The sequence below is a fragment of the Bufo bufo genome, chromosome 5 (genome assembly GCF_905171765.1).
Source record: "Bufo bufo chromosome 5, aBufBuf1.1, whole genome shotgun sequence".
In the NCBI taxonomy this organism is placed as follows: Eukaryota; Metazoa; Chordata; class Amphibia; order Anura; family Bufonidae; genus Bufo; species Bufo bufo.
In genome coordinates, this window is record NC_053393.1 from 288,815,446 (window position 1) to 288,841,083 (window position 25,638).

The following is a 25,638-nucleotide window of genomic DNA, read 5'->3' on the forward strand; positions in this document are numbered from 1 at the left end:
TCCACCAGAACAGACTGATGGAGTTCACAACATACGTTGCTTTAGATGTAGCCTTAGATACACATTCTGGCAGAAGAACACCCTGCTGGAGTATACCATATTGGGTATTGCTGGATACAACCAGCTATATGCTCTCATTGACTATAATGTGGTCCAAGGCCATCTGGCCATGTTCCTGCATACATGCTGGGTATCATCCAAAGCTTTTTTTTTTTTTCTCCGGCCAAAACCCAGCTTAAATGCTGTAACATGGTCGGACCCCATTACAGTCAATCACTGCAGCAGCTGGCAGTATCCAGCTACAGTGTACCCGATATGGTACATTCTGGCTGGCTGTTCTTCTGACAGAATGTATATTGCAGCTGTGAAAGAAGCCTTACATGTGTGCAATTATTTGCTATACCCCTGTCACAAATAAAAAATATTGTTTTTATAAAGCAATATGTTATTTTAAGAAGCTTTTCCTTATTAGAGTACACGATTAATCGTAAAAATAATCGATAGAATACTCGATTGCTAAAATAATCGTTTACTGCAGCCCTATGTGAAAGGGGCCTTAAAAGTCCGTGATCAGCATTATCACCGATCACAAACTCTCCCTCCAGGTGTCTGCTGTGGTATCCGCTCAGCTGCTGAGCAGGCATCATCTTGAAAAACCAGTAGTGTTAAATTAATTGAAGTTAAAGTGGAATTCGATCTGAATTTCAGGAAAAATTTTATTCGCCGAATCTGAATTTCCTTGCGCTTCGTTGTAACGAATCTGATTTTTTCTAAAATGGCTGCTGCACATGTTACAAATTGAAAGTAAGACGCCAAAACATGCCCTCCTTGAGCTGCACAGGCAGACTGGTGTTACCCAACATTGCGTCATATGAAAAGTTTTCACACGTTGGAATTCAACCCTCCCCATGTTGGACCAACTATATGAGCAGAGCGCTTTGACCGATTTCTTGATGATGCAGACAGACAGGGGTACTCCCCTCCGTAACTTCGATGTTAGCCCGTGGCAGCTCATGCGTGATACCTGCCATTTATTCAGGCCCTTTGAGGAGGCCACTTTATTTGTCAGTCGCCAGGACTAATGGATGAATTATGTAATTCCACTTCTTCACGTCCTGGAGCATATGCTGATAAATCTGGCTGGCCAGGGGACAGGAGATGGGGCGCTTACATTTCACAGCCACCTGACCCCGTGGGGGCTGAACTGGCGGAAGAGATCAATGCCCAGGAATTCTATACAGAAAGAGGTGGTTCATCTGCGCAAGCCACACATGGAGTACTGTGTGCAGTTCTGGGCTCCTTTGAACAAGGCAGACATAGCAGAGCTGGAGAGGGTTCAGAGAAGGGCAACTATAGTAATAACTGAAAAGGCTGGACTACAGTACCCAGAAAGATTATCAAAATTAGGGTTATTCACTTTAGAAAAAAGACGACTAAGGGGAGATCTAGTATAAGCAAGATATTGCTGCATTTGTGGGAGGGGAGGCTGATTACAAGTCTATTCATACGTACCTGTGGGCCCAGGCTGGCTGATTACTAGGCTATTTATAGGCACCTGTGGGCCCAGGCTGACGCCGATTCAGCTGATTTCACTACCTCTGAGTCAGCTCTAGGATACAGCAGCATGGTGTGGAGGCTCCTCACGGCTGGGCGACGGCAGAATGTCTCAGGAGGGCGCTGGTATTCATGGTAGGATCGGAGGGAGCTGTGCGGCTCCCCACGCAGCACACGATTCAAACTGGTGGGGGGCGGAGCCCTTGGCAAAGGAAGGGCTCCCCCTGCCCCGGTGCACATTGCCAGGGAGCTGCGCTGCTCCCCATTCGGTACGAGTGTCCAGCCGGCGGTGGGTCGGCCCCTGGCTGAAGGGGGGGCTCCCCCGCACTGGTGCACTCTGCCAGGGAGCTGTGCGGCTCCCCACGCGGCACACGATTCAAACCGGCGGGGGGTGGGGCCCATGGTAAAGGAAGGGCTCCCCCTACCCCGGTGCACATTGCCAGGGAGCTACGCTGCTCCCCACGAGGTACGGGTGTCCAGCCGGCGGTGGGTCGGCCCCTGGCTGAGGCGGGGGCTCCCCCGCACTGGTGCACTCTGCCAGGGAGCAGCGTGAGCTCCCCACGTGGCTATGTGTAAAGGTACAGGGGACACCGTGTCCCCGCTCCTCATCTTCAATAAAGTCTGACACGGGCCGCCGTGCCGTTAGTTAGGCAGGGATCAGGGGTGGGAGTACTAGGCTCGGTCAGGAGGAGCAGATCATAGGCGGTGGCTTCCTTCTGCCGGCCGTACATAAGGTTTCCAAGGGGGTTATTTAGGCACATGGTGTTAGTTAGTCCATGCAGGTGATCTGCTTTATACCATGCTCTTCATGCTCATACTCAGAGCTGTGCCCATACCATGTTTTTAGGCACCACTCGCATCCAGAGCTGCATTCACCCACTTGTTCTTACATTATGTGTTATACTCTGCTTCCACTTAAAGCTGCATTTCTTTTCATTGCTACATTATGGTTACTCAGTATTCTTACCAGGGCAACCAGCACACCCCTCTGATACTGCTCTTCCTATAAACATAGCGGCTTTCTTTTCAGGCTTACGTTTCTTTCCTCAGTGGTTTGTCACATTCCATAGGTCTACCTTTTCTGTTCACTTCGAAAAGAAGAAGAAAGAAAAAAAAAAAAATATATATATATATATATATATATTTGTGGTGTTCTTTAGTCCTGCTATGCATTCACTTAGACTGGTCTCCTTTACTTCTGGTTCGCATTCACTCAGATTGGTCCCCTGCTCCAGTTAACCAAATAACTCCCTAGCGATCAGTGGGCCAATAGGAGTAAGTTCCTACTATGTTTTCACAGTTGTTCATTTGTTTGTCACGACAAGGGTCTTTTCTTAGCGAACTGCAATGCCTCTGGCTCTTGTTTTTCTCCCATCTGTTTCAATTTCGCGGTTGGTTTAATGTTTCGTTTATGCACGTGGTTCAGATCACTAATGTCTATGCATTTTCCTTTAGGTATGGCTCACGTTGTAATTACTTATCGTCACTGTAAGGTCATCCAGTTCAGTCTCTTGGTTTCGGGGGGCCTCATGGCTTCGGGGACCCGATGACCATTCTTCATGTTCGTTAGGTGTACAATATGGTTGTAGGCTGGTTAGCGTCCTAGGTTATTGTCGGAGAGGGTCATGGTTATGCGAGTCCACAAGTCATACTAATGCTGCATAAGTGGTTTATATTTAAAAAAATATATATATATTTAATAATAATAATCCGCCACGTAGGACTCCGCCATTAGTCTCTCACGTAGGACTCCGCCATTAGGGTCCCTCACGCATGGCTTCTCCGTTTTAGTTTTACACATATGACTCCGCCATTAGAGTCTCTCAAGCATGGCTCCGCCATTAGAGTCTCTCACGCATGGCTTCTCAGTTTTAGGTTTACACATATGACTCCGCCATTAGTCTCTCACGCATGGCTCCGCCATTAGAGTCTCTCACGCATGACTCCGCCATTAGAGTCTCTCACGCATGGCTTCTCCATTTTAGTTTTACACATATGACTCCACTATTAGTCTCTCATGCATGGACACATATGACTCCGCCATTAGAGTCCCTCACGCATGGCTCAGCCATTAGAGTCTCCCGCGCATGGCTTCTCCGTTTAAATTTTACACACACAAACTCCGCCATTCGAGGCCGGCTGCGTGGTCCCACCACAAGTAGGTTCCATGTCTTTTTCTGCCTTCAGACCCGCTCGCATGGCTCTGTCATCTGTGGCTCGCAATACAATTTTTCTTGTGGTGGCTCGTGCCATTAGAGCCTCACTCACATTATTGTTTTCTCAAACTTTTTAATTTTCTAGGTTGTTGGGTCTAAAAGGAAAATCTTTGTTTTCTTTATAAGCCGTCATCCCGAGCCTGTCTTTGCGGACATCACCTTCTCCCAGGCATGCTTACTTCATCTACAAATTCGGGCTGAGGGTGTTGGTGTCCGGCCTAAGTCCTGGGTATCGGTCTGTCTTCCAGTAGGAGGTACAGTAATAAGGCACAATTTATAAAGTCTGTCACGTCTACAGACACGACAAATCCTATCACGACTACAGGCGCAGCATACATAGTTTATCGCGACCTTAAGCTTATTTCTGTCACAACTGCAGGTATGGTGTGTACGTTCTGTCCTTATTACAGGCAACATTAGCTCGTTAATCGAATTAAGCATGTATTCCTGTTTATGGTTCCCCAGGCCTGGTGAGTTTACATATTTCACTTAATCTACTACTAGAGTAAGACGGCATACGCCATGTTCTAACTTTTGGGTCCTTTATAAAAAATAAAATAAAAAGTGTGGCCTGGGGAATAAGTAGAGGTGAAGTATTTTGCCACCAGGAACAGTTGGTGTCCTATCAGGGCCCTTGGCGAATGGTTGGAGTTCATTTAGGCCCTTTCAACAGATTCACCATTGTTTGTTTCAGTCTGCAGCTCTCAGGATTCAGACCTTCTCGTTATATGGTCATATGTTAGTCAACATAGGAGTAAATAGTTTCTGGTTACCTGCCACTCTTTCAATCGCATCAGCATTAACCATCTCCAAGAACGATGTGGCGGTGCACAAGACAAAGAGGTAAGGTAGATGGAAGTCACTGTGTTCTATACGGTATATTCCGCACCTTCATCGTGAAAGGTCTTTTCGTTCAAAAGTGGGTGTCGTAACGGTATGTATATATTTACTCTAAACTAAGGTCTGCTCTTTTTGGCCACTTTAGGCTGCCCTTCCACAGCAGTTATGGCATAACTCTACTGCTTGTTGTAGATGGGGTTAGATAGGTTAGGTTCACCTTTCTGATAGCCGATCTGACCACAAGTATAAGCAAGATATTGCTGCATTTGTGGGAGGGGAGGCTGATTACAAGGCTATTCATACGTACCTGTGGGCCCAGGCTGGCTGATTACTAGGCTATTTATAGGCACCTGTGGGCCCAGGCTGACGCCGATTCAGCTGATTTCACCCACCCACCCACACCATCTTACAGTCACTTCACATTAGGGTGGCCCACTTTGGGCTGCCCTTCCACAGCAGTTATGGCATAACTCTACTGCTTGTAGTAGATGGGGTTAGATAAGTTAGGTTCACCTTTCTGATAACCGATCCGACCACAAATAACTATGTATAAATATATCAAGGGTCAGTACAGAGATCTCTCCCATCATCTATATATCCCCTGAACTGTGACTGTGATGAGGGGACATCCTCTGCATCTAGAGGAAAGAACCTTTGCACACAAACATAGAAGAGAATTATTTACGGTAAGAGCAATGAGACTATGGAACACTCTGCCTGAGGAGGTGGTGATGGTCAATTCACTAAAAGAGTTCAAGAGGGGCATGGATATATTTCTGGAGTGTAATAATATTACAGGTTATAGTTACTAGAAATAGGTTGTTGATCCAGGGAGTTATTCTGATTGCCTGATTGGAGTCGGGAAGGAATTTTTTTCCCCTAAAGTGAGGAAAATTGGCTTCTACCTCACAGAGTTTTTTTTTTTGCCTTGATGGACTGGATGGACAGATGTCTTTTTTCAGCATTATGTTACTAAGTGACACAAGAGGAACAGGAGGAGCATGGGGAGCTAGAAGGCGATGCGGAAACCCAGGCAGATGACCCCGACAGACCATGGCAGTATGCAGTGGAGATGGAGGCAGGAAGTCCATCCGATTCCCTTGTGCAAATGGCCAAATGCATGCTGAGTTGCTTGTCTTGTCACAGCCACATTATCCCCATTTAGAGGAGGGCTGACAACTGACTCTCCACGATGTTAGACCCTCGCTACCGGGTCAAAATGGGGGCATTTTTTCCACCTGCTGAGAGGGATGATAAACTCAACTAGAATCGAGACATCCTATGTAGTCGCTGAGTGTCTTTTCTGCTGCTGCTAAGGGTGTGTGTCCATGCTTTCCCTATCACAGCTCAGGAGGCAGTTGAAGGATGAAACTGAGCATGTGCGGCTTTTTCAGTAAACAGATCAAAGAAATAAGAAAAAAAAACAGTTGGCGCTATACAGATAGAATTTATTGAATAACTCAGTGGCTATATTTTTCATGGGACAACCCCTTTAAAGTCTTGAGTCTCTAATGAGCACTTTTCTCCACCCACCTACAAGCTTTCCTGCCCAGCCAGTAGTGTGGCATTAGAGTGGGTGTTTAGAGATTAACTTTTCTAAAGATGAATCAGGCGTGGATGAGCCAGATTTTCCATGCCTGTTCCTGATGCATCAGACTAGATCATTCTGGCAGCAATGTTCTGACTGCAGTGTGCTGCTACATCAGAACATTGTGAAAAATGGCCCTTTACTTCTGGCCACGTGCTTCAGCCACTATTCTGATTCTGTCACCCACCACAGCCACATGCAGTACAAACCAAAAGTTTGGACACACCTTCTCATTCAAAGAGTTTTCTTTATTTTCATGACTATGGAGGCATCAAAACTATGAATTAACACATGTGGAATTATATACATAACAAACAAGTGTGAAACATCTGAAAATATGTCATATTCTAGGTTCTTCAAAGTAGCCACCTTTTGCTTTGATTACTGCTTTGCACACTCTTGGCATTCTCTTGATGAGCTTCAAGAGGTAGTCCTCTGAAATGGTCTTCCAACAGTCTTGAAGGAGTTCCCAGAGATGCTTAGCACTTGTTGGCCCTTTTGCCTTCACTCTGCGGTCCAGCTCACCCCAAACCATCTCGATTGGGTTCAGGTCCGGTGACTGTGGAGGCCAGGTCATCTGGCGCAGCACCCCATCACTCTCCTTCATGGTCAAATAGCCCTTACTTTCAAAGTTTTCCCAATTTTTCGGCTGACTGACTGACCTTCATTTCTTAAAGTAATGATGGCCACTCGTTTTTTCTTTACTTAGCTGCTTTTTTCTTGCCATAATACAAATTCTAACAGTCTATTCAGTAGGACTATCAGCTGTGTATCCACCTGACTTCTCCTCAACTCAACTGATGGTCCCAACCCCATTTATAAGGCAAGAAATCCCACTTATTAAAACTGACAGGGCACACCTGTGAAGTGAAAACCATTTCAGGGGACTACCTCTTGAAGCTCATCAAGAGAATGCCAAAAGTGTGCAAAGCAGTAATCAAAGCAAAAGGTGGCTACTTTGAAGAACCTAGAATATGACATATTTTCAGTTGTTTCACACTTGTTTGTTATGTATATAATTCCACATGTGTCAATTCATAGTTTTGATGCCTTCAGTGTGAATCTACAATTTTCATAGTCATGAAAATAAAGAAAACTCTTTGAATGAGAAGGTGTGTCCAAACTTTTGGTCTGTACTGTACCTGCTGCCTTTGCTGCCATCTTCTCCTACTGCCCCCCACCTCCCCACTCTGTAACCAGGCCACTATGTTGACTTCTCATGCTGTTGCCACCCTCACCACTCAGTGACTGGGCCACTATGTTGACTCCTCATGCTGTTGCCACACTTACCACTCAGTGACCGGGCCACTGTGTTGATTCCTCTTGCCATCCCTGATTGGCCTTGTTGACATCACAGTTTTTTTTACCCTTCTTCTGATCTGTCAGAAGAAATGAAAAACACAATGGATGCATCCATAAGGCCTCTATCACACGATCAGTATTTGGCATCGGGATTTATTCATGATTTGGAAGCCAAAAGCAGGAGTGGGTTCAAAACACAGAAGACATGCAAATATAACCATTAAGTTTCATCTCTCGTTTGGACCCAATCCTGATTTTGGCCTTACCAATACTGATCAATTACTGACCAAATACTCACCGTGTAAAGGCGGATGCTCAAAAGACAGGATCCGTTTTTCCGGGGTTGTTCTTCTGGCGGATCAGAAGAAGGGGAAAAATAAACAATGACGTCAACACAAACTTACTGCTGACAACCTTTCCACTCTGTCATGGGGCCACTACTTGAATCAGCATGTAATAGAACAGGTTCTCTAGCAATCTATGTGGAATCAGCAGATGGTGTAAAATGAGACTGATCTTTCACTCTATAGTAGAATCTTGGGCCACTGCACGGTTAAGTACATTACAATTGACGCTAACAATGACCTGTAAGGATCTCACTTCAGTTAGGCTACTTTCACACTACCGTTCAGAGCGGGTCCATCTGATGTCTGCACAGACGGATCCGCTCCTATAATGCAGACGTTTGGATCCGTTCAGAACGGATCCGTCTGCATTATAGTTTAAAAAAAAATCTAATTGTGAAAGTAGCCTGAACGGATCCGTCCAGACTTTAGATTGAAAATCAATGGGGGACGGATCCGTTTGAAGATTGAGCCATATTGTGTCATCTTCAAACGGATTCGTCCCCATTGACTTACATTGTAAGTCTGGACCGATCCGCTTGCCTCCGCACGGCCAGGCGGACACCCGAACGCTACAAGCAGCGTTCAGGTGTCCGCTTGCTGAGCGGAGCGGAGGCTGAACGCTGCCAGATTGATGCATTCTGAGCGGATCCGCGTCCACTCAGAATGCATTAGGGCAGTACGGATGCGTTCGGGGCCGCTTGTGAGCCCCTTCAAACGGAGCTCACAAGCGGACACCCAAACGCTAGTGTGAAAGTAGCCTTATTTGATCAGTTTTTGAGCCGCAACTGACCAAATAAGTGAAGTGTGACACACAGTAACTGTTTCAGTACCAGTAGTTATGCATGTTTTTGCAATGCACAGCGATGTACACCGAGATACACTCTCCCTGCAGGCCAGGAAACAGCTGATTTATAAAAACTCTTCGTGCTGAATGAATTCAAATTGAATTTTTTGAAAAATTTGGCAAAAGGTCTGAATCGAATAATTGAAAACTTCACTCATCTCTAAAAACCCGGCATTTGAGATACATGTTCGCCAGATGTTGTGAATGGTTCATCAACTTTGCTGGTACTATACAATGTTCCAGATTTGCAACACAAAAATCCACAGTAAAGTGTGGACAGCACTCTTAAGATTTATTATAATAAAATGTGTGTTGAGGTAAGTAATTTCTACTTACACAAAGCAGTCTTCAGGTTATCCAGGATATCATTTTCATAGACAGCCCTTTCTTCCCAAATAGATAATACTCGGCCTAAGTGCTTCTTGCAGCCTTCATCTACTTCACTGTGTCAAAAAAAGGAAACAATATTCCATTATTCTACAAATATATAATATACATTTCACTAGCCTTTTCAAAGGATAATAACTTACCCACTGCACGCCCACTCCATACATGGCAGGTGCCAGCTGTATAATACAGCAGGCACCCAGCGGACACGTCAAAGCCGGTCATTTGACCCCTCAGTTGCCGCATTCAATAGCAATCGGAGCTCCCACAGTGAAATCTCCATCAGTAACCATGATAGCCTGGGGCCTGCTGAAGGTTCCCAGGCCTGTCATGGTAAACTGCCTGTAAGGCCTCTTTCACACGAGCGTGAAATAAAAAAATGTTAACTTTTATGACAATAAAACATTCAAATCACCCTTCTTTCCCAATTTTACATATAAAAATAAACAAAAAAAATAAACATAGGTATTGCTGAATCTGAAAATGTCTGAACTATTTAAATATTTTTTTCTGCACAGTGTACGTTGTAAGAGAAAGAAAATAAAAACACAGGATTTGGCAAGCTCTCATACAGCTCTGTAGACAGAAATATAAAAAAAAGTTATGGCTTTCAGAAAATGGTGATGAAAAGAAAATGTTGCTTTTTTTTTCAAAAGGTTTTTATTTTTTTAATATTTTTAGCACACAGTGGTTATATCAAAAACCCAAAAAAGCCTTGGCGAAATTGTGTCTTTTTTTTTCAATTTTACCCGTTTATGGTAATTAAAGGGAACCTGTCATCAACTTTATGCTGACCTCACTGAGGGCAGCATAAAATAGTGACATAAATGCTTATTTCAGCTGTGTGTCACTCATGAGATAAAAGTGGTTGCTGAGAACCAACATCATAATCATTGCAGCTCAGGCATTGAAAAGAGTCAAATCTACTTGAGTCATGGTTATTCATACTCTCCTGCTCTCCCCATCCATCTGCTGATGATCGGCAGTTCTCTCCTAGAGAGCAGGGCCGGACTGGGGATAAAAACCAGCCCTGGAAAAAGTTGCATACCAGCCCCACAGCATTGCGTCATTATTTACCTGTTTATAAAAGGGGAAAGCATTCATTTTAAAACACGTGTGTAAACACGAATATGAACTTTCCCCCACAATAGCTCTTTTGTAGAACCCCATTGTTCATATTACCGTTTTACTGGCTAGGGCAGCGCTAAATCCCAGCCATCAGTGACGGTGACGTCACTGGGTTTCCTGGCAGCCCCATGGAGAGCCCCGGTACGTCACCAGATCTTCAAAAAATGCCTTTGCCCTGCGCGATTTAGCGCAGGGCAAAGGAGAGCATTGGAGCATGAACTGCTCCGATGCTCAAGTCAGGGGGGCTGCTTGGGTGAAAATGGAGGTATGTCCGGGTTCAGCTCTGAACCCGAACAACCCCTTTAATTTATACTCAGATATAGTCCTCCTGTAAGTACCTGGCCTTCCCCCTCTTCCTCACCCCCCTTCCCCTTCTGTCCCCCTTGAATGTATGTCAGCAGCAGCACCAGGAGAAGGACTGGAGCTGCAGGCTGCACAGGGACAAGTGAGTGACTGGCAACCCCTTCCTGCTGTCACAGAGTTGCTGGATTCTCCTGGAAAAGTTGTTGAAGTGCAGCTGCCTGGAGGTGGTGGGCTCCAAGCTTCTCACAGCCACTCTAACCATCATGCATGGAGTTTCAGCTGCCTGGAAGTGACCTCCAGGCTTCTATGTATGAAGGCACAGTAGACTGCTGGGAGCTGCCTGTGTGGAGGCTGAGCAGCCTGCTGGATGCAGAGAGCTGTGTGATCACTGTCCCCTCCTGTACAGAAAGCAGCAAGGGACTCTCCAGGAGTGGCATCAGCTGGGCAGATCAGCTTCTAGGATCTGGGCTCCATGGGCACTCTGTAACCCTCACATGCTTCTTTATGCATCACAGCAAGGAGATTGGGGCAGTTGACAGCAGGGCTCTGGCTGGAGGTAGCACTTTGTGAAAGGTTGTCACACAGGTTGTCAGGGGCTGGGAGTGGAGAACATCTTGGTGTGTAACCTGGTGTCAATGTGCTGTACAAAGGATCTGCTGGGCATGGTGCCTCCACAGAGGGCAGGGAATCAGATTGACTGAGGAGTGCTTGTACTTTGGAAAATAATATGTGGCTTCATGTGACAGAGCAGAGGAATCGCACAGAAGAGTGTGTGGATGAGGATACGTCGTGTCTCCAGGAGCTCTGCCGCTGACATCTCCAAGTGACAGACACTGCTGGACCCCCCTGGCACCCTGCACACAGAGCCTTCCTGTATGGCTGGTGCCAACTTGTGATCAGATCTGACAGTCTGAAGCCAGGAAGCGCTGCCACCCTGTCCCCAGGTCTGCTCTGTGCATGCACCCGGAGCCCTCTGTGCCCACGCCGGTGATGCCATGTCCCGCAACCATAGTGGAGGTGATGTGGGAGGCTCTGGATAAAAAGCAGTTCTGGAGGTAAAGGCAGGGGCAGGGACCGTTACTACGGCATGAAAGATGTGGAGCCGGGTCGGGGCAACAGGGTGCTGTTGAACTCCAGTAGAGGGGACGGGCTGCTTCTCCTGGGCACCAGTGACACTGGCAGGGGCAGCGGTGTGGGACCGGGAGGGGGCTTGCAGGAGAGCCGCCGGGGGAAGCAGGGAGCTTGCATGAGCTTATTGGGGAGGCCGCTGTCGTACAACAGCAGCCAGAGCTGCCGGAGGAACGTGAAGTACCGGAGGCTGCATAACTACCTGTGCAACGTGCTGGAGAGACCCCGGGGTTGGGCATTTGTCTACCACGTCTTTGTGTGAGTACCGGACACCGTGCTGCTGTGTATAATGTACCGCCACTCGCCACATGTGGGCATGGCCCTGGCATCCAATACATATCAGGGAAAGCTATACTGAGCATTTATAATGTGTGCAGGGTGCCAGGGGGGGTCCAGCAGTGTCTGTCACTTGGAGATGTCAGGGGCAGAGCTCCTGGAGACACAACGTATCCTCATCCACACACTCTTCTGTGCGATTCCTCTGCTCTGTCACATGAAGCCACATATTCTTCTCCAAAGTACAAGCCCTCCTCAGTCAATCTGATTCCCTGCCCTCTGTGGAGGCACCATGCCCAGCAGATCCTTTGTACAGGACAGTGACACCAGGTTAAACACCAAGATGTTCTCCACTCCCAGCCCCTGACAACCTGTGTGACAACCTTTCACAAAGTGCTACCTCCAGCCAGAGCCCTGCTGTCAACTGCCCCAATCTCCTTGCTTTGATGCATAAAGAAGCATGTGAGGGCTACAGAGGGCCCATGGAGCCCAGATCCTAGAAGCGGATCTGCCCAGCTGATGTCACTCCTGGAGATTCCTGTAAACTGGAGACTGTATGTAAACTAATAGTATACACTACATAACCCTGACAGCCTGCACAGTCACATGTGGGCACAGCCCTGGCATCCAATACATGTCACAGAGAGCTATACTGTGCAGTATAGCTTATAATGCACAATATAGCTCTCTGTGATATGTATTGGATGCCAGGGCTGTGCCCACATGTGACTGTGCAGGCTGTCAGGGTTATGTAGTAAGACTGTATGTAAATAATATACACTACATAACCCTGACAGCCTGCACAGTCACATGTGGGCACAGCCTGGCCCCTTCTTACCCCCAGGGCTGTTTACATCTGTGACGGAGGCATACACAGGGGTCGGGCTCTGCTTCCGGTCTGCGGCCTGGGCCCGGCATATTGAATCTGGTGAGGCGGCGGGAGCCTGAGGCCACTTGCAGGAAGAGAGGGGCGGCCACACACAGGACAGTCAGCCAGGCCGGGCCAGGAGGATCACGGGCTGCCGCTCAGAGCGACACCAGGCGGTCGGAGGGAGCAGTGCCGCTTCCACGGAGGCCGGCCTGCTCAGCTCCACCCACCGGCCAAGACTACATCAGAGGCTAGCTTTCGGGTTTGGCCCGCCGGCCGCCGAAAAAGTGCAGGCACATCTTAAAGCGGCCCCAGGGCCGGCGGCCTACCGGGAAATTTCCCGGGATCCCGGTAGGCCAGTCCGGCCCTGCTAGAGAGAAAGGGAGAAAACTAGGTAGAAGCCTGTCAATGAACAGCAGGTGGGCAGGGAGAGCAGGAATTTATGAATAACCATGACTCTTCTCAGGTGGCCGTGACTCTTTTCCAGGCCCAGTCTGCAATGATTGTGATGTTGGTTCTCGGCAACCATTTATTTTTAACTTTTAAATGACAGACCGCTGATATCAACTCACCTGTCTCTACTTTATGCTACCATTAGTATGGGCAGCATAAAGTTGATGACAGGTTCCCTTTAAATGACGCCATTAAGAGCGCATCTTGTCCCGCAGAAAATAAGCCCTCATAGGGCTATTGGAACTGAAAATGTAAAAATATACGGCTATTGAATTGTGGGGAAGAAAAATCAAACATGCGCGATTGATGTAAAAAATTATAAAGCACTGTAAGGGTCCATTCACACGTCCGCAATTTCGTTCCGCATTTTGCGGAACGGAATTGCGGACCCATTAATTTCTATGGGGCAGCACTATGTGCTGCCAGGATCCGGAATTGCGGATCCGCACTTCCGGGTCCGCAATTCCGATCCCGAAAATTATAGAACATGTCCTATTCTTGTCAAGAAAAGGCATTTTCTATTAAGTGCTGGCGATGTGCGGACCGCAAAATGCGGAATGCACATCGCCGATGTCCGTGTTTTGCGGATAGATTTAATTATTTACCTAGTTCTCGTATGGCCCTTTTGTTTACATGCAGTTGCAGAGCTGTGGGTCCATGTAACAACAATCTCTGAAGTTTTCCTCATAAATATTTGTGGGTGTCAACAAAGACTGCCTCTCCCCTCCCCCTGTTCTTCAAAAGGAGTGAATAAAAGTGCTGCCCTGTCTGCAGTATGACTGCTTGGATACTCATGTTGTACGTGTAGGACTACAAGTTCCAGCTGTATAGTACAGCAACATTGCTGACAGACACAGGATCTTCCCTCAACGGTTCTTGTGAAATGCTCTGCACTCTTCACAGTCAGCAGAAGAGTACAGAGAAGGGAACTCCTCCAGTCTTTGTCAGTTTTGTGTTTGCAGGGGTTAGAAAGGACGGAAGATCCTGTATACAGCATTAGTCTTGATTGGATCTTGGATCATAAGCTCGATTCAGTCAATACATTCAAAAGCTTCGATTTTAATGCTGTCCCCATCACGGGAGACTTCGGTGAAATTATTTGGTACTCATTTCTGAATCTTTAAAAACATTTATAAAATTAGTAATCTGAAATCAGCTTTGGTACTGGCTGGTACCTCAGTTACTAATTTTATAAATATTTTTAAAAATTCAGAGATGAGTATCAGATTATTTCACTGAAATCTCATGCAGATCGAGCAGTGTAGAGGGGCGTGGCTTGTTGCTCCAACCGACACAGCATTCACAGTGACATTTGGTCACAGAGGTAGACCTGCTCCCTCCAGCTCCCTTAGGCTTGTGCACGGAATGAAGATGATATCACAGGTCATGTGACGCTCAGCTAACTAGAAGAATAGGGCCACTGTAGATGAAGTAAGTTAATTGAATATCACTTACATTTGCTTAGTTAGAAACATACAAAGAAATAACTTGGAAAACCCCTTTAAGGGGGTTAACATCAAAGCCACCAAACAGCTCACTCGAATCTAATGGACCCCATTAAAATTAATGTGGTACCAACAGTAAAGCAGATCTGGAACTGCATTGAAGCTTCCAGTTTCAATAGAAACCATGACTCAGATATGACCAGAGCCTAAGCTACCTGCTTTGAAACAAAGCTCAAATCACTAGAAAATCAACACTGTTGTCCAGGTTTTGCTGTATTGCTTCGAAAATAGTGACAGCATCACACTCCAAGACAATACATAGCACTAACTAATGTATTGTGATTGTCCATATTGAGTCCTTTGCTGGCTTGATCCATTTTTCCATCACATTATACAGTCGTGGCCAAAAGTTTTGAGAATTACATAAATATTAGTTTTCACAAAGTTTGCTGCTAAACTGCTTTTAGATCTTTGTTTCAGTTGTTTCTGTGATGTAGTGAAATATAATTACACGCACTTCATACGTTTCAAAGGCTTTTATCGACAATTACATGACATTTATGCAAAGAGTCAGTATTTGCAGTGTTGGCCCTTCTTTTTCAGGACCTCTGCAATTCGACTGAGCATGCTCTCAATCAACTTCTGGGCCAATTCCTGACTTATAACAACCCATTCTTTCATAATCACTTCTTGGAGTTTGTCAGAATTAGTGGGTTTTTGTTTGTCCACCCGCCTCTTGAGGATTGACCACAAGTTCTCAATGGGATTAAGATCTGGGGAGTTTCCAGGCCATGGACCCAAAATGTCAATGTTTTGGTCCCCGAGCCACTTAGTTATCACTTTTGCCTTATGGCACGGTGCTCCATCGTGATGGAAAATGCATTGTTCTTCACCAAACTTTTGTTGGATTGTTGGAATAATTTGCTGTTGGAGGGTGTTTTGGTACCATTCTTTATTCATGGCTGTGTTTTTGGGCAAAATTGTGAGTGAGCCCACTCCCTTGGATGAGAAGCAACCCCACACATGAATGGTCTCAGGATGCTTTACTGTTGGCATGACACAGGACAGATGGTAGCGCTCACCTTTTCTTCTCCGGACAAGCCTTTTTCCAGATGCCCCAAACAATCGGAAAGAGGCTTCATCGGAGAATATGACTTTGCCCCAGTCCTCAGCAGTCCATTCACCATACTTTCTGCAGAAGATCAATCTGTCCCCGATGTTTTTTTTTGGAGAGAAGTGGCTTCTTTGCTGCCCTTCTTGACACCAGGCCATCTTCCAAAAGTCTTCGCCTCACTGTGCGTGCAGATGCGCTCACACCTGCCTGGTGCCATTCCTGAGCAAGCTCTGCACTGGTGGCACTCCGATTCCGCAGCTGAATCCTCTTTAGGACACGATCCTGGCGCTTGCTGGACTTTCTTGAATGCCCTGAAGCCTTCTTAACAAGAATTGAACCTCTTTCCTTGAAGTTCTTGATGATCCTATAAATTGTTGATTGAGGTGCAATCTTAGTAGCCACAATATCCTTGCCTGTGAATCCATTTTTATGCAACGCAATGATGGCTGCACACGTTTCTTTGCAGGTCACCATGGTTAACAATGGAAGAACAATGATTTCAAGCATCACCCTCTTTTTAACATGTCAAGTCTGCCATTTTAACCCAATCAGCCTGACATAATGATCTCCAGCCTTGTGCTCGTCAACATTCTCACCTGAGTTAACAAGACGATTACTGAAATGATCTCAGCAGGTCCTTTAATGACAGCAATGAAATGCAGTGGAAAGGTTTTTTTGGGATTAAGTTAATTTTCATGGCAAAGAAGGACTATGCAATTCATCTGATGACTCTTCATAACATTCTGGAGTATATGCAAATTATAAAAACTTAAGCAGCAACTTTTCCAATTTCCAATATTTATGTAATTCTCAAAACTTTTGGCCACGACTGTACATTGCTCATTTCCAGGGGTTACAACCACCCTGCAAACCAGCACCAATGGCTGTGCTTGCAAACTATAGAGGCCGGCACCTTTCCCTACATATGTGATGGATAAATGAATCAAGCGAGCAAAAGAAGCAATATGGACAATCGCAATACATTAGTAAGCGTCTTGTATTAACTTTGTCTACATGATAAATGCTATTTGCTGAGTGAGACAACCCCTTTAATATGACCTCTGCAGGCATTTATTCATAAACAGTGGCCATATATGTCATCTCAGATTAACCCATACGCCTTTTTACAGCAGTCACCAAGGGGCCTTAGGCTGGGCCGCTGCTTTTTTATGGCGGCCCAGTCTAAGTGCTGCACGGGTCTCCAGACTAGCCTTGAGTAATTTATAGCAGGCTGTGCCTCTCTGGCGCAGCCTGCTGGTCAATGTCAGAATAGCATTGCCATTTAAATGCAATGTACTATAGGGATAGTGCATTGCATTTTAAAAGCAATCGAAAAGCTGTCTGTTATAGTCCCCTTCTGGGACTATTAACTGCTTCCCGACCGCCTAACGCAGGATTGCGTCCTGGCGGCGGTCGATTCATTCCTCCTAGACGCATATACGCGTCATGCGAGACGCGAGATTTCCTGTGAACGCGCGCACACAGGCCCGCGCGTTCACAGGAACTGCGATCGTTTGCTGGCAGGCTGTAGATATGATTTTTTTAACCCCTAACAGGTATATTAGACGCTGCACTGCTGCCCCCCCCCGGCACTTATTAACTCCTTATTAACCCCCTGATCACCCCATATATACTCCCTGATCATCCCCCTGTCATTGATCACCCCCTGTCATTGATCACCCCCCTGTAAGGCTCCATTCAGACATCCGTATGTGTTTTACGGATCCACGGATCCATGGATCGGATCCGCAAAACACATACGGACGTCTGAATGGAGCCTTACAGGGGGGTGATCAATGAAAGGGGGGTGATCACCCCATATAGACTCCCTGATCACCCCCTGTCATTGATCACCCCCCTGAAAGGCTCCATTCAGACGTCCGTATGTGTTTTACGGATCCACGGATCGGATCCGCAAAACACATACGGACGTCTGAATGGAGGCTTACAGGGGGTGATCAATGAAAGGGTGGTGATCACCCCATATAGACTCCCTGATCACCCCCTGTCATTGATCACCCCCCTGTCATTGATCACCCCCCTGTAAGGCTCCATTCAGACGTCCGTATGTGTTTTACGGATCCATGGATCGGATCCGCAAAACACATAAGGACGTCTGAATGGAGCCTTACAGGGGGATGATCAATGACAGGGGGGTGATCACCCCATACAAACTCCCTGATCACCCCCCTGTCATTGATCACCCCCTGTCGTTGATCACCCCCCTGGAGGCTCCATTCAGACATCCGTATGTGTTTTACGGATCCATGGATCGGATCCGCAAAACACATACGGACGTCTGAATGGAGCCTTACAGGGGGGTGATCAATGACAGGGGGGTGATCACCCCATACAGACTCCCTGATCACCCCCCTGTCATTGATCACCCCCCTGTCATTGATCACCCCCCTGTAAGGCTCCATTCAGACGTCCGTATGTGTTTTACGGATCCACGGATCCATGGATCGGATCCACAAAACACATACGGACGTCTGAATGGAGCCTTACAAGGGGGTGATCAATGACAGGGGGGTGATCACCCCATATAGACTCCCTGATCACCCCCCTGTCATTGATCACCCCCCTGTCATTGATCATTCCCCTGTAAGGCTCCATTCAGACGTCCGTATGTGTTTTTCGGATCCACGGATCCATGTATCGGATCCGCAAAACACATACGGACGTCTGAATGGAGCCTTACAAGGGGGTGATCAATGACAGGGGGGTGATCACCCCATATAGACTCCCTGATTACACCCCTGTCATTGATCACCCCCCTGTAAGGCTCCATTCAGACGTCCGTATGTGTTTTACGGATAAACGGATCGGATCCGCAAAACACATACGGATGTCTGAATGGAGCATTACAGGGGGGTGATCAATGACGGGGGGGTGATCACCCCATATAGACTCCCTGATCACCCCCCTGTCATTGATCATCCCCCTGTAAGGCTCCATTCAGACGTCCGTATGTGTTTTGCGGATCCGATCCATGGATCCGCAAAACACATACGGACCTCTGAATGGAGCCTTACAGGGGGGTGATCAATGACAGGAGGGTGATCAGGGAGTCTATATGGGGTGATCACCCCCCCGTCATTGAGCACCCCTCTGTAAGGCTCCATTCAGACGTCCGTATGTGTTTCGCGGATCCGTGGATCCGCAAAACACGGACACCGCGGATCCGCAAAACACATACGGACGTCTGAATGGAACCTTACAGGGGGGTGATCAATGACGGGGGGGTGATCACCCCATATAGACTCCCTGATCACCCCCCTGTCATTGATCACCCCCCTGTAAGGCTCCATTCAGACTTTTTTTGGCACAAGTTAGCGGAAATTGATATTTTTATTTTATTTATTTTTTTAGTTTTTTCTTACAAAGACTCATATTCCACTAACTTGTGACAAAAAATAAAATCTCACATGAACTCACCATACCCCTCACGGAATCCAAATGCGTAAAATTTTTTAGACATATATATTCCAGACTTCTTCTCACGCTTTAGGGCCCCTAAAATGCCAGGGCAGTATAAATACCCCACATGTGACCCCATTTCGGAAAGAAGACACCCCAAGGTATTCACTGACGGCCATATTGAGTCCATGAAAGATTGAACTTTTTGTCCCAAGTTAGCGGAAAGGGAGAAAGGGAGAAATTATATATTATTTCCGCTAACTTGTGCCAAAAAAAAAAAAAATCTATGAACTCGCCATGCCCCTCATTGAATACCTTGGGGTGTCTTCTTTCCAAAATGGGGTCACATGTGGGGTATTTATACTGCCCTGGCATTTTAGGGGCCCTAAAGCGTGAGAAGAAGTCTGGGATCCAAATGTCTAAAAATGCCCTCCTAAAAGGAATTTGGGCCCCTTTGTGCATCTAGGCTTCAAAAAAGTGTCACACATGTGGTATCGCCGTACTCAGTAGTGATGAGCAGCAGGGGCAATATTCGAATTTGCGATATTTCACGAATATTTGGCCGAATATTCGCCATATATTCGAAAATTCGCGAATTCATGATCTCCAGGCATTATTTTCTTGATTGTAAAAATTCGCATTAAATTCGCCTAAATCAAATATTCGCGATTACGAATATATTTAGCGATATTCTAAATATTCGCGAATTCTCGAAGTGCCGATATTCGCGATTAAAATTTGCAATTCGAATATTCGTGATCAACACTAGTACTCAGGAGAAGTTAGGCAATGTGTTTTGGGGTGTCATTTTACATATACCCATGCTGGGTGAGATAAATATCTCGGTCAAATGCCAACTTTGTATAAAAAAATGGGAAAAGTTGTCTTTTAGAAAGATATTTCTCTCACCCAGCATGGGTATATGTAAAAAGACACCCCAAAACACATTGCCCAACTTCTCCTGAGTACGGCGATACCACATGTGTGACACTTTTTTGCAGCCTAGGTGGGCAAAGGGGCCCACATTCCAAAGAGCACCTTTAGGATTTCACAGGGCATTTTTTACACATTTTGATTTCAAACTACTTCTCACGCATTAGGTCCCCTAAAATGCCAGGGCAGTATAAATACCCCACAAGTGACCCCATTTTGGAAAGAAGACATCCCAAGGTATTCCGTGAGGGGCATGGCGAGTTCCTAGAATTTTTTATTTTTTGTCACAAGTTAGCGGAAAATTAAGATTTTTTTTTTTCTTACAAAATCTCATGGTCCACTAACTTGTGGTGTCTTAACTAGTACTATTCCTATCAGTTTAATCCCTGTTACGTCCCCTATCCGGGGATGTGTGTCGAATTGATTAACCATTGTCGAATTAACGAACCATTACGACATCCTAGAATAATTTAGTTCTGAGCTTTGTACTTGCTTTGTATTGGAATTGATGGGGATTTTTTAAATTGTCTGCATTATTTCTAATAAACAATTAAGAGACTTTATTATGATTTTTTATTTTATGTATTAAAAACCCACCCATACAACTTAAAAAAATAAAATAAAAAAATTTAAGTTTTTTCTATGAAAAATTATCCAGCCGATCGCTTTTGTTCTGATCATAATGAAGCAACGGCCTTATCATCTGGGGTGTGGCAACATTGCCAACACACTCAGAGGTGATGATCGCTTCATTGTGATACGCAAGTCCTTCACCACAACAAGGTAACGATCATGAAGGGGAATTGACACTTGTATGTGCCTTTTTTTTTTTGTTTTGTTTTTGCAGCCACAGTGCAGCACTAGAGGCCAGAAAAATTAGGCATGTACACATGCCTGAAAAATAATGTTATTGTTGCAGCCGCTGTTGTAGCAGCGGCCGGAAAAATTGATGTTTTCAAGGCAGAAAGGTTGGTGGCGGAGAATTCACAAAAGTCATCCGGTATGCAGACATTAAATACAGCAGCGTGGGGACCATTTTGAGGCCAAGGCATGTCATCAAGCCTTTTGTTAGTCAAACGTATCCCCACTGTCAGTCCCTTCGGAATCCATGCCTCATTCATCTTAATGTCCTTGCCACCGTGGTCGTGGTAGGAGGAGGATTACTTTTACCTCTTCCCCTGTTAGATTCCCGTTGTGCTGTGACATCCCCCTTATAAGCTGTGTAAAGCATATTTTTTAGTTTTGTTTTGAACTGCTGCATCCTTTCTGACTTTCGGTAATTTGGTAACATTTCTGCCACTTTCTGCTTATACCTGGGGTCTAGTAGCGTGGCCACCCAGTACAGGTCGTTCTCCTTCATCCTTTTTATACGAGGGTCCCTCAACAGACATGACAGCATGAAAGACCCCATTTGCACAAGGTTGGATGCCGAGCTACTCATTTCCCGTTCCTCGTCCTCACTGATGTCATTGACGGTCTGTTCTTCACCCTAGCCACGTACAACACCACGGGTCCCAGATAGGTGACAACAACGAGCACCCTGGGATGCCTGCTGTGGTTGGTCTTCCTCCTCCTCAAAGCCACATTCCTCCTCTGACTCCTCTTCCTCATACTCCTCTTGCAGCGTTGCCGCAGGGCCGGCAAGCGATGATGACAAGGCTGTTTCTGGTGGTGATGGTGACCACAACTCTTCCTCTTCCTCTTCACGTTCATCTACAGCCTGATCCAGCACTCTTCGCAGGGCACGCACCAGGAAGAAAACAAATGGGATGAGGTCGCTGATGGTGCCTTCGGTGCGACTGACTAGGTTTGTCACCTCCTCAAAAGGACGCATGAGCCTACAGGCATTGCGCATGAGCGTCCAGTAACGTGGCAAAAAAATTCCCAGCTCCGCAGAGGCTGTCCTGGCACCCCGGTCATACAAATACTCGTTGACTGCTTTTTCTTGTTGGAGCAGGCGGTCAAACATTAGGCGTGTTTAATTCCAACGTGTCGCGCTGTCGCAAATCAAGCGCCTCACTGGCATGTTGTTTTGGCGCTGAATGTCTGAAAAGTGCGCCATGGCCGTGTAGGAACGCCTGAAATGGCCACACACCTTCCTGGCCTGCTTGAGGACGTCCTGTAAGCCTGGGTACTTAGACACAAAGCGTTGTACGATTAGATTCAACACATGTGCCATGCACAAATTCAATGCCGCCAACAAATTGCTTCCATTGTCACACACCACTTTGCCGATCTCCAGTTGGTGCGGGGTCAGCCACTGATCCACCTGTGCGTTCAGGGCGGACAGGAGTGGTGGTCCGGTGTGGCTCTCTGCTTTCAGGCAAGTCAACCCCAAGACAGCGTGACACTGTCGTATCCGGGATGTGGAATAGCCCCTGGGGAGCTGGGGGGATTCAGTTGATGTGCAGCCAGACACTGCAGCAGAAGAGGACTCAGCCGAGGAGGTTATGGAAGAGGATGGAGTAGGAGGAGTAGAGGAGGTAACAGTAGGCCTGCCTGCAAGTTGTGGCGGTGTCACCAACTCCGCTGCAGAGCCACGCATTCCATGCTTGTCAGCCGTCAGCAGGTTGACCCAATGCGTAGTGTAGGTGATATACCTGCCCTGACCATGCTTTGCAGACCAGGTATCAGTGGTCAGATGGACCCTTGCCCCAACACTGTTGTCACGGCTCTGGACGAGAGACAGGGGAAGGGTCATCTCCTAGTTCATCCCTGACCTCTTTCCCTGCACTGCTCAGCCCACAGGCAGACCTTGAAGGTAGGTGTGCTGTGTCCTCCAGCCTGAACTGACAAAACCCTGAACTCCCTGAGATGGTGAAGTGTGGAGATAGGAGCAGCCTGCTCGCACAGAACCTGGATGGGATAGATGACACCAACAACCAAACAAGAAATGACACTTATCTTCTGAGAGCAGGAACTGGCAGCCAACCTTCCCTCCAAACTTCCCAGACCAAAATGATCAGTATAATCCGCTCAGAGCACTTAGCTGGAGACCATTTAAACTCATGACTCCACCCAGTGCACCTGATGAGAGGCGGATCTAGCACGGGACCAAAACAAATACTAAACTCGTGCTGCTATCCTGGCCGACCTCCGCACATCGTCAGAGTGGGGCATGACAACTGTATGCCAGAGATGCCATGACTTCCTTTTCAATCACTGAGTAGAGGTTTGGGATTGCCTTTTTTGAAATTTTTTTTTGTCCGGGTACCTTCCATTGTGGTGTCCCAATAGCGACAAATTTTTTGAAGGCCTCAGACTCCACCAGTTGGTATGGTAAAAGCTGGCGGGCTAAGAGTTCCGTCAAGCCAGCTGTCAGACGCCGGGCAAGGGGGTGACTCTGTGACATTGGCTTTCTACGCTCAAACATTTCCTTTACAGACACCTGACTGTGGGCAGATGAGATGGAACTGCTGAAGGTGAGAGGCGGAGTGGCGGGTGGTTAAGAGGGGGCAAGGAGGACAGCAGTGGTTGACGTGGCTGAAGATGCTGGACCAGGAGGAGGATGGTGGCTTTGAGCTTGTGTGCTGCTTCTACTCGTCATCATGTGTTGATCCCATAGGCGTTTGTGATGTGCGATCATGTGCCTTCGCAAAGCAGTTTTACCTAGGTGGGTGTTGGATTTCCCACGACTCAGTTTCTTTTGGCACAGGTTGCAAATGGCATCGCTGTTGTCAGAGGCAGACACACAAAAAAATGCCACACTGCTGAGCTTTGCAATGACGGCATTCTGGTGGTGGCAACAGCATGTGTTGATTGGCGTGCAGTCTGGCTGACCCCGGGTGCCGATACATGCTGTCTGACTGTGCCACCAGCTCCTTGCGACGACCTCCCCCTGCTTCCAACTCGTCTCCTCCTTCTCTCTGTCTCCCCTTCTGAACTTTCCCCCTCCTCTTCTTCTCTTCGAACAGGCACCCACGTGGCATCCACAGACACATCGTCATCATCAACCACTTCACTTGTATCTGACACCTCAGCAAAGGAAGCAGCAGCGGGTACAACATCATCATCATCACACTGTACGTCCATGTGTGTAATGCTGCCTGACTGAGACATATCCCTGTTATCTTCATCCTCTGGCAATAATGGTTGCGCATCACTAATTTCATCCAACTGATGTGTAAATAACTCCTCTGAGGGATCAAGTGATGTGGCTGTGGTGGTTGTGGTGGTGGTGGCCGTGGGCGGGAGAGTGGTAACTTGAGAGCAGGTGACCAAAGCTTAGCTGGAGGAGGATGGTGCGTCAAGGTTCTTAGCGGAAGCTGTTGAAGATTGGGTGTCCTGTGTAAGCCAGTCAACTATTTTCTCCGAATTTTTTGGGTTCAGGGTACGTGGCCTCTGAACACTGGGCATTATTCCAGGGCCAGTGGAAATCACAGCACCATGAACACGACAGCCCCCTGCAGCGTGGCCTGCCTCTGCCTGTTATTTTTTATTAGATAAGTGTTACTGTGCGTGCAGTGGTGGGCAGTGGGCACAGTACAGTCTGTGTGGGCCTGACACACACTGGCTTGCAACTGTGATTATATCACAGAAAAATATTAAATAGAATTTTTATTTATCTGCGAGGTATTTGTGAGTGAGTGACACCCTGTAACGGTATAATTGGAGGCCTAGCCACTAGCCAGTGGCCACAATACAGTCTGTGTGGGCCTGACACACACTGGCTTGCAACTGTGATTAGATCACAGAAAAATATTAAATAGAATTTTTTTTTATCTGCAAGGTATTTGTGAGTGAGTGACACCCTGTAACGGTATGAGTGGAGGCCTAGCCACTAGCCAGTGGCCACAATACAGTCTGTGTGGGCCTGACACACACTGGCTTGCAACTGTGATTAGATCACAGAAAAAGATTAAATAGAATTTTTTTTATCTGCAAGGTATTTTCTGTCACACCCTGTATGAATGGTGTGCACACAGTACTGTCTGTGACTGAGCCTGCAGCCTCTCACACACGGGCAGGCAACTGCAATATATATATATATATATACATAAAAATAAAAAATAAAGCAGACTGATGTACTAGCCCTGAAGAGGGCTTTTTGGGGTGTTGTCAGGACGCTGTCCTTACAGCAGATGAGTCTGTGGACACAGAACACTGCCCTAGCTAACGCTTTCCCTATTGAATCAGCAGCAGCAGCACTGTCCCTCCTCTCACTGAGAATGCAGATTCCGAATGAATCTAAAATGGATGCTGTCCAGGAGGTGGGAGGGTCTGGGAGGGAGGGTCTGCTACTGATTGGCTGGAATGTGTCTGCTGACTGTGAGGTACAGGGTCAAAGTTTACTCAATGATGATGTATAGGGGGCGGACCGAACATCGCATATGTTCGCCCCCGCCGCGGCAAACGCGAACAAGCTATGTTCGCCGGGAACTATTCGCCGGCGAACTATTCGGGCCATCACTAGTGGTAAGTTGCATGACCGAGCAATAAACCGTGAAAGTAGTGTAGTGCAGAATTGTAAAAAGTGGTCTGGTCATTAAGGG

The 25,638-nt window shown here is 46.8% G+C and overlaps 1 protein-coding gene across 1 annotated transcript in view; it reads right to left on the reverse strand.

The window, feature by feature from the left end:
• RPRD1A (regulation of nuclear pre-mRNA domain containing 1A) overlaps window positions 1–25,638 on the reverse strand; it is a 478,282-nt gene that overhangs the window by 324,781 nt on the left and 127,863 nt on the right. The window contains exon 3 of the mRNA XM_040432354.1: window positions 9,028–9,134. Within this exon, the coding sequence (XP_040288288.1) occupies window positions 9,028–9,134 (107 nt within the window). The remainder of the gene's footprint in view (window positions 1–9,027; window positions 9,135–25,638) is intronic.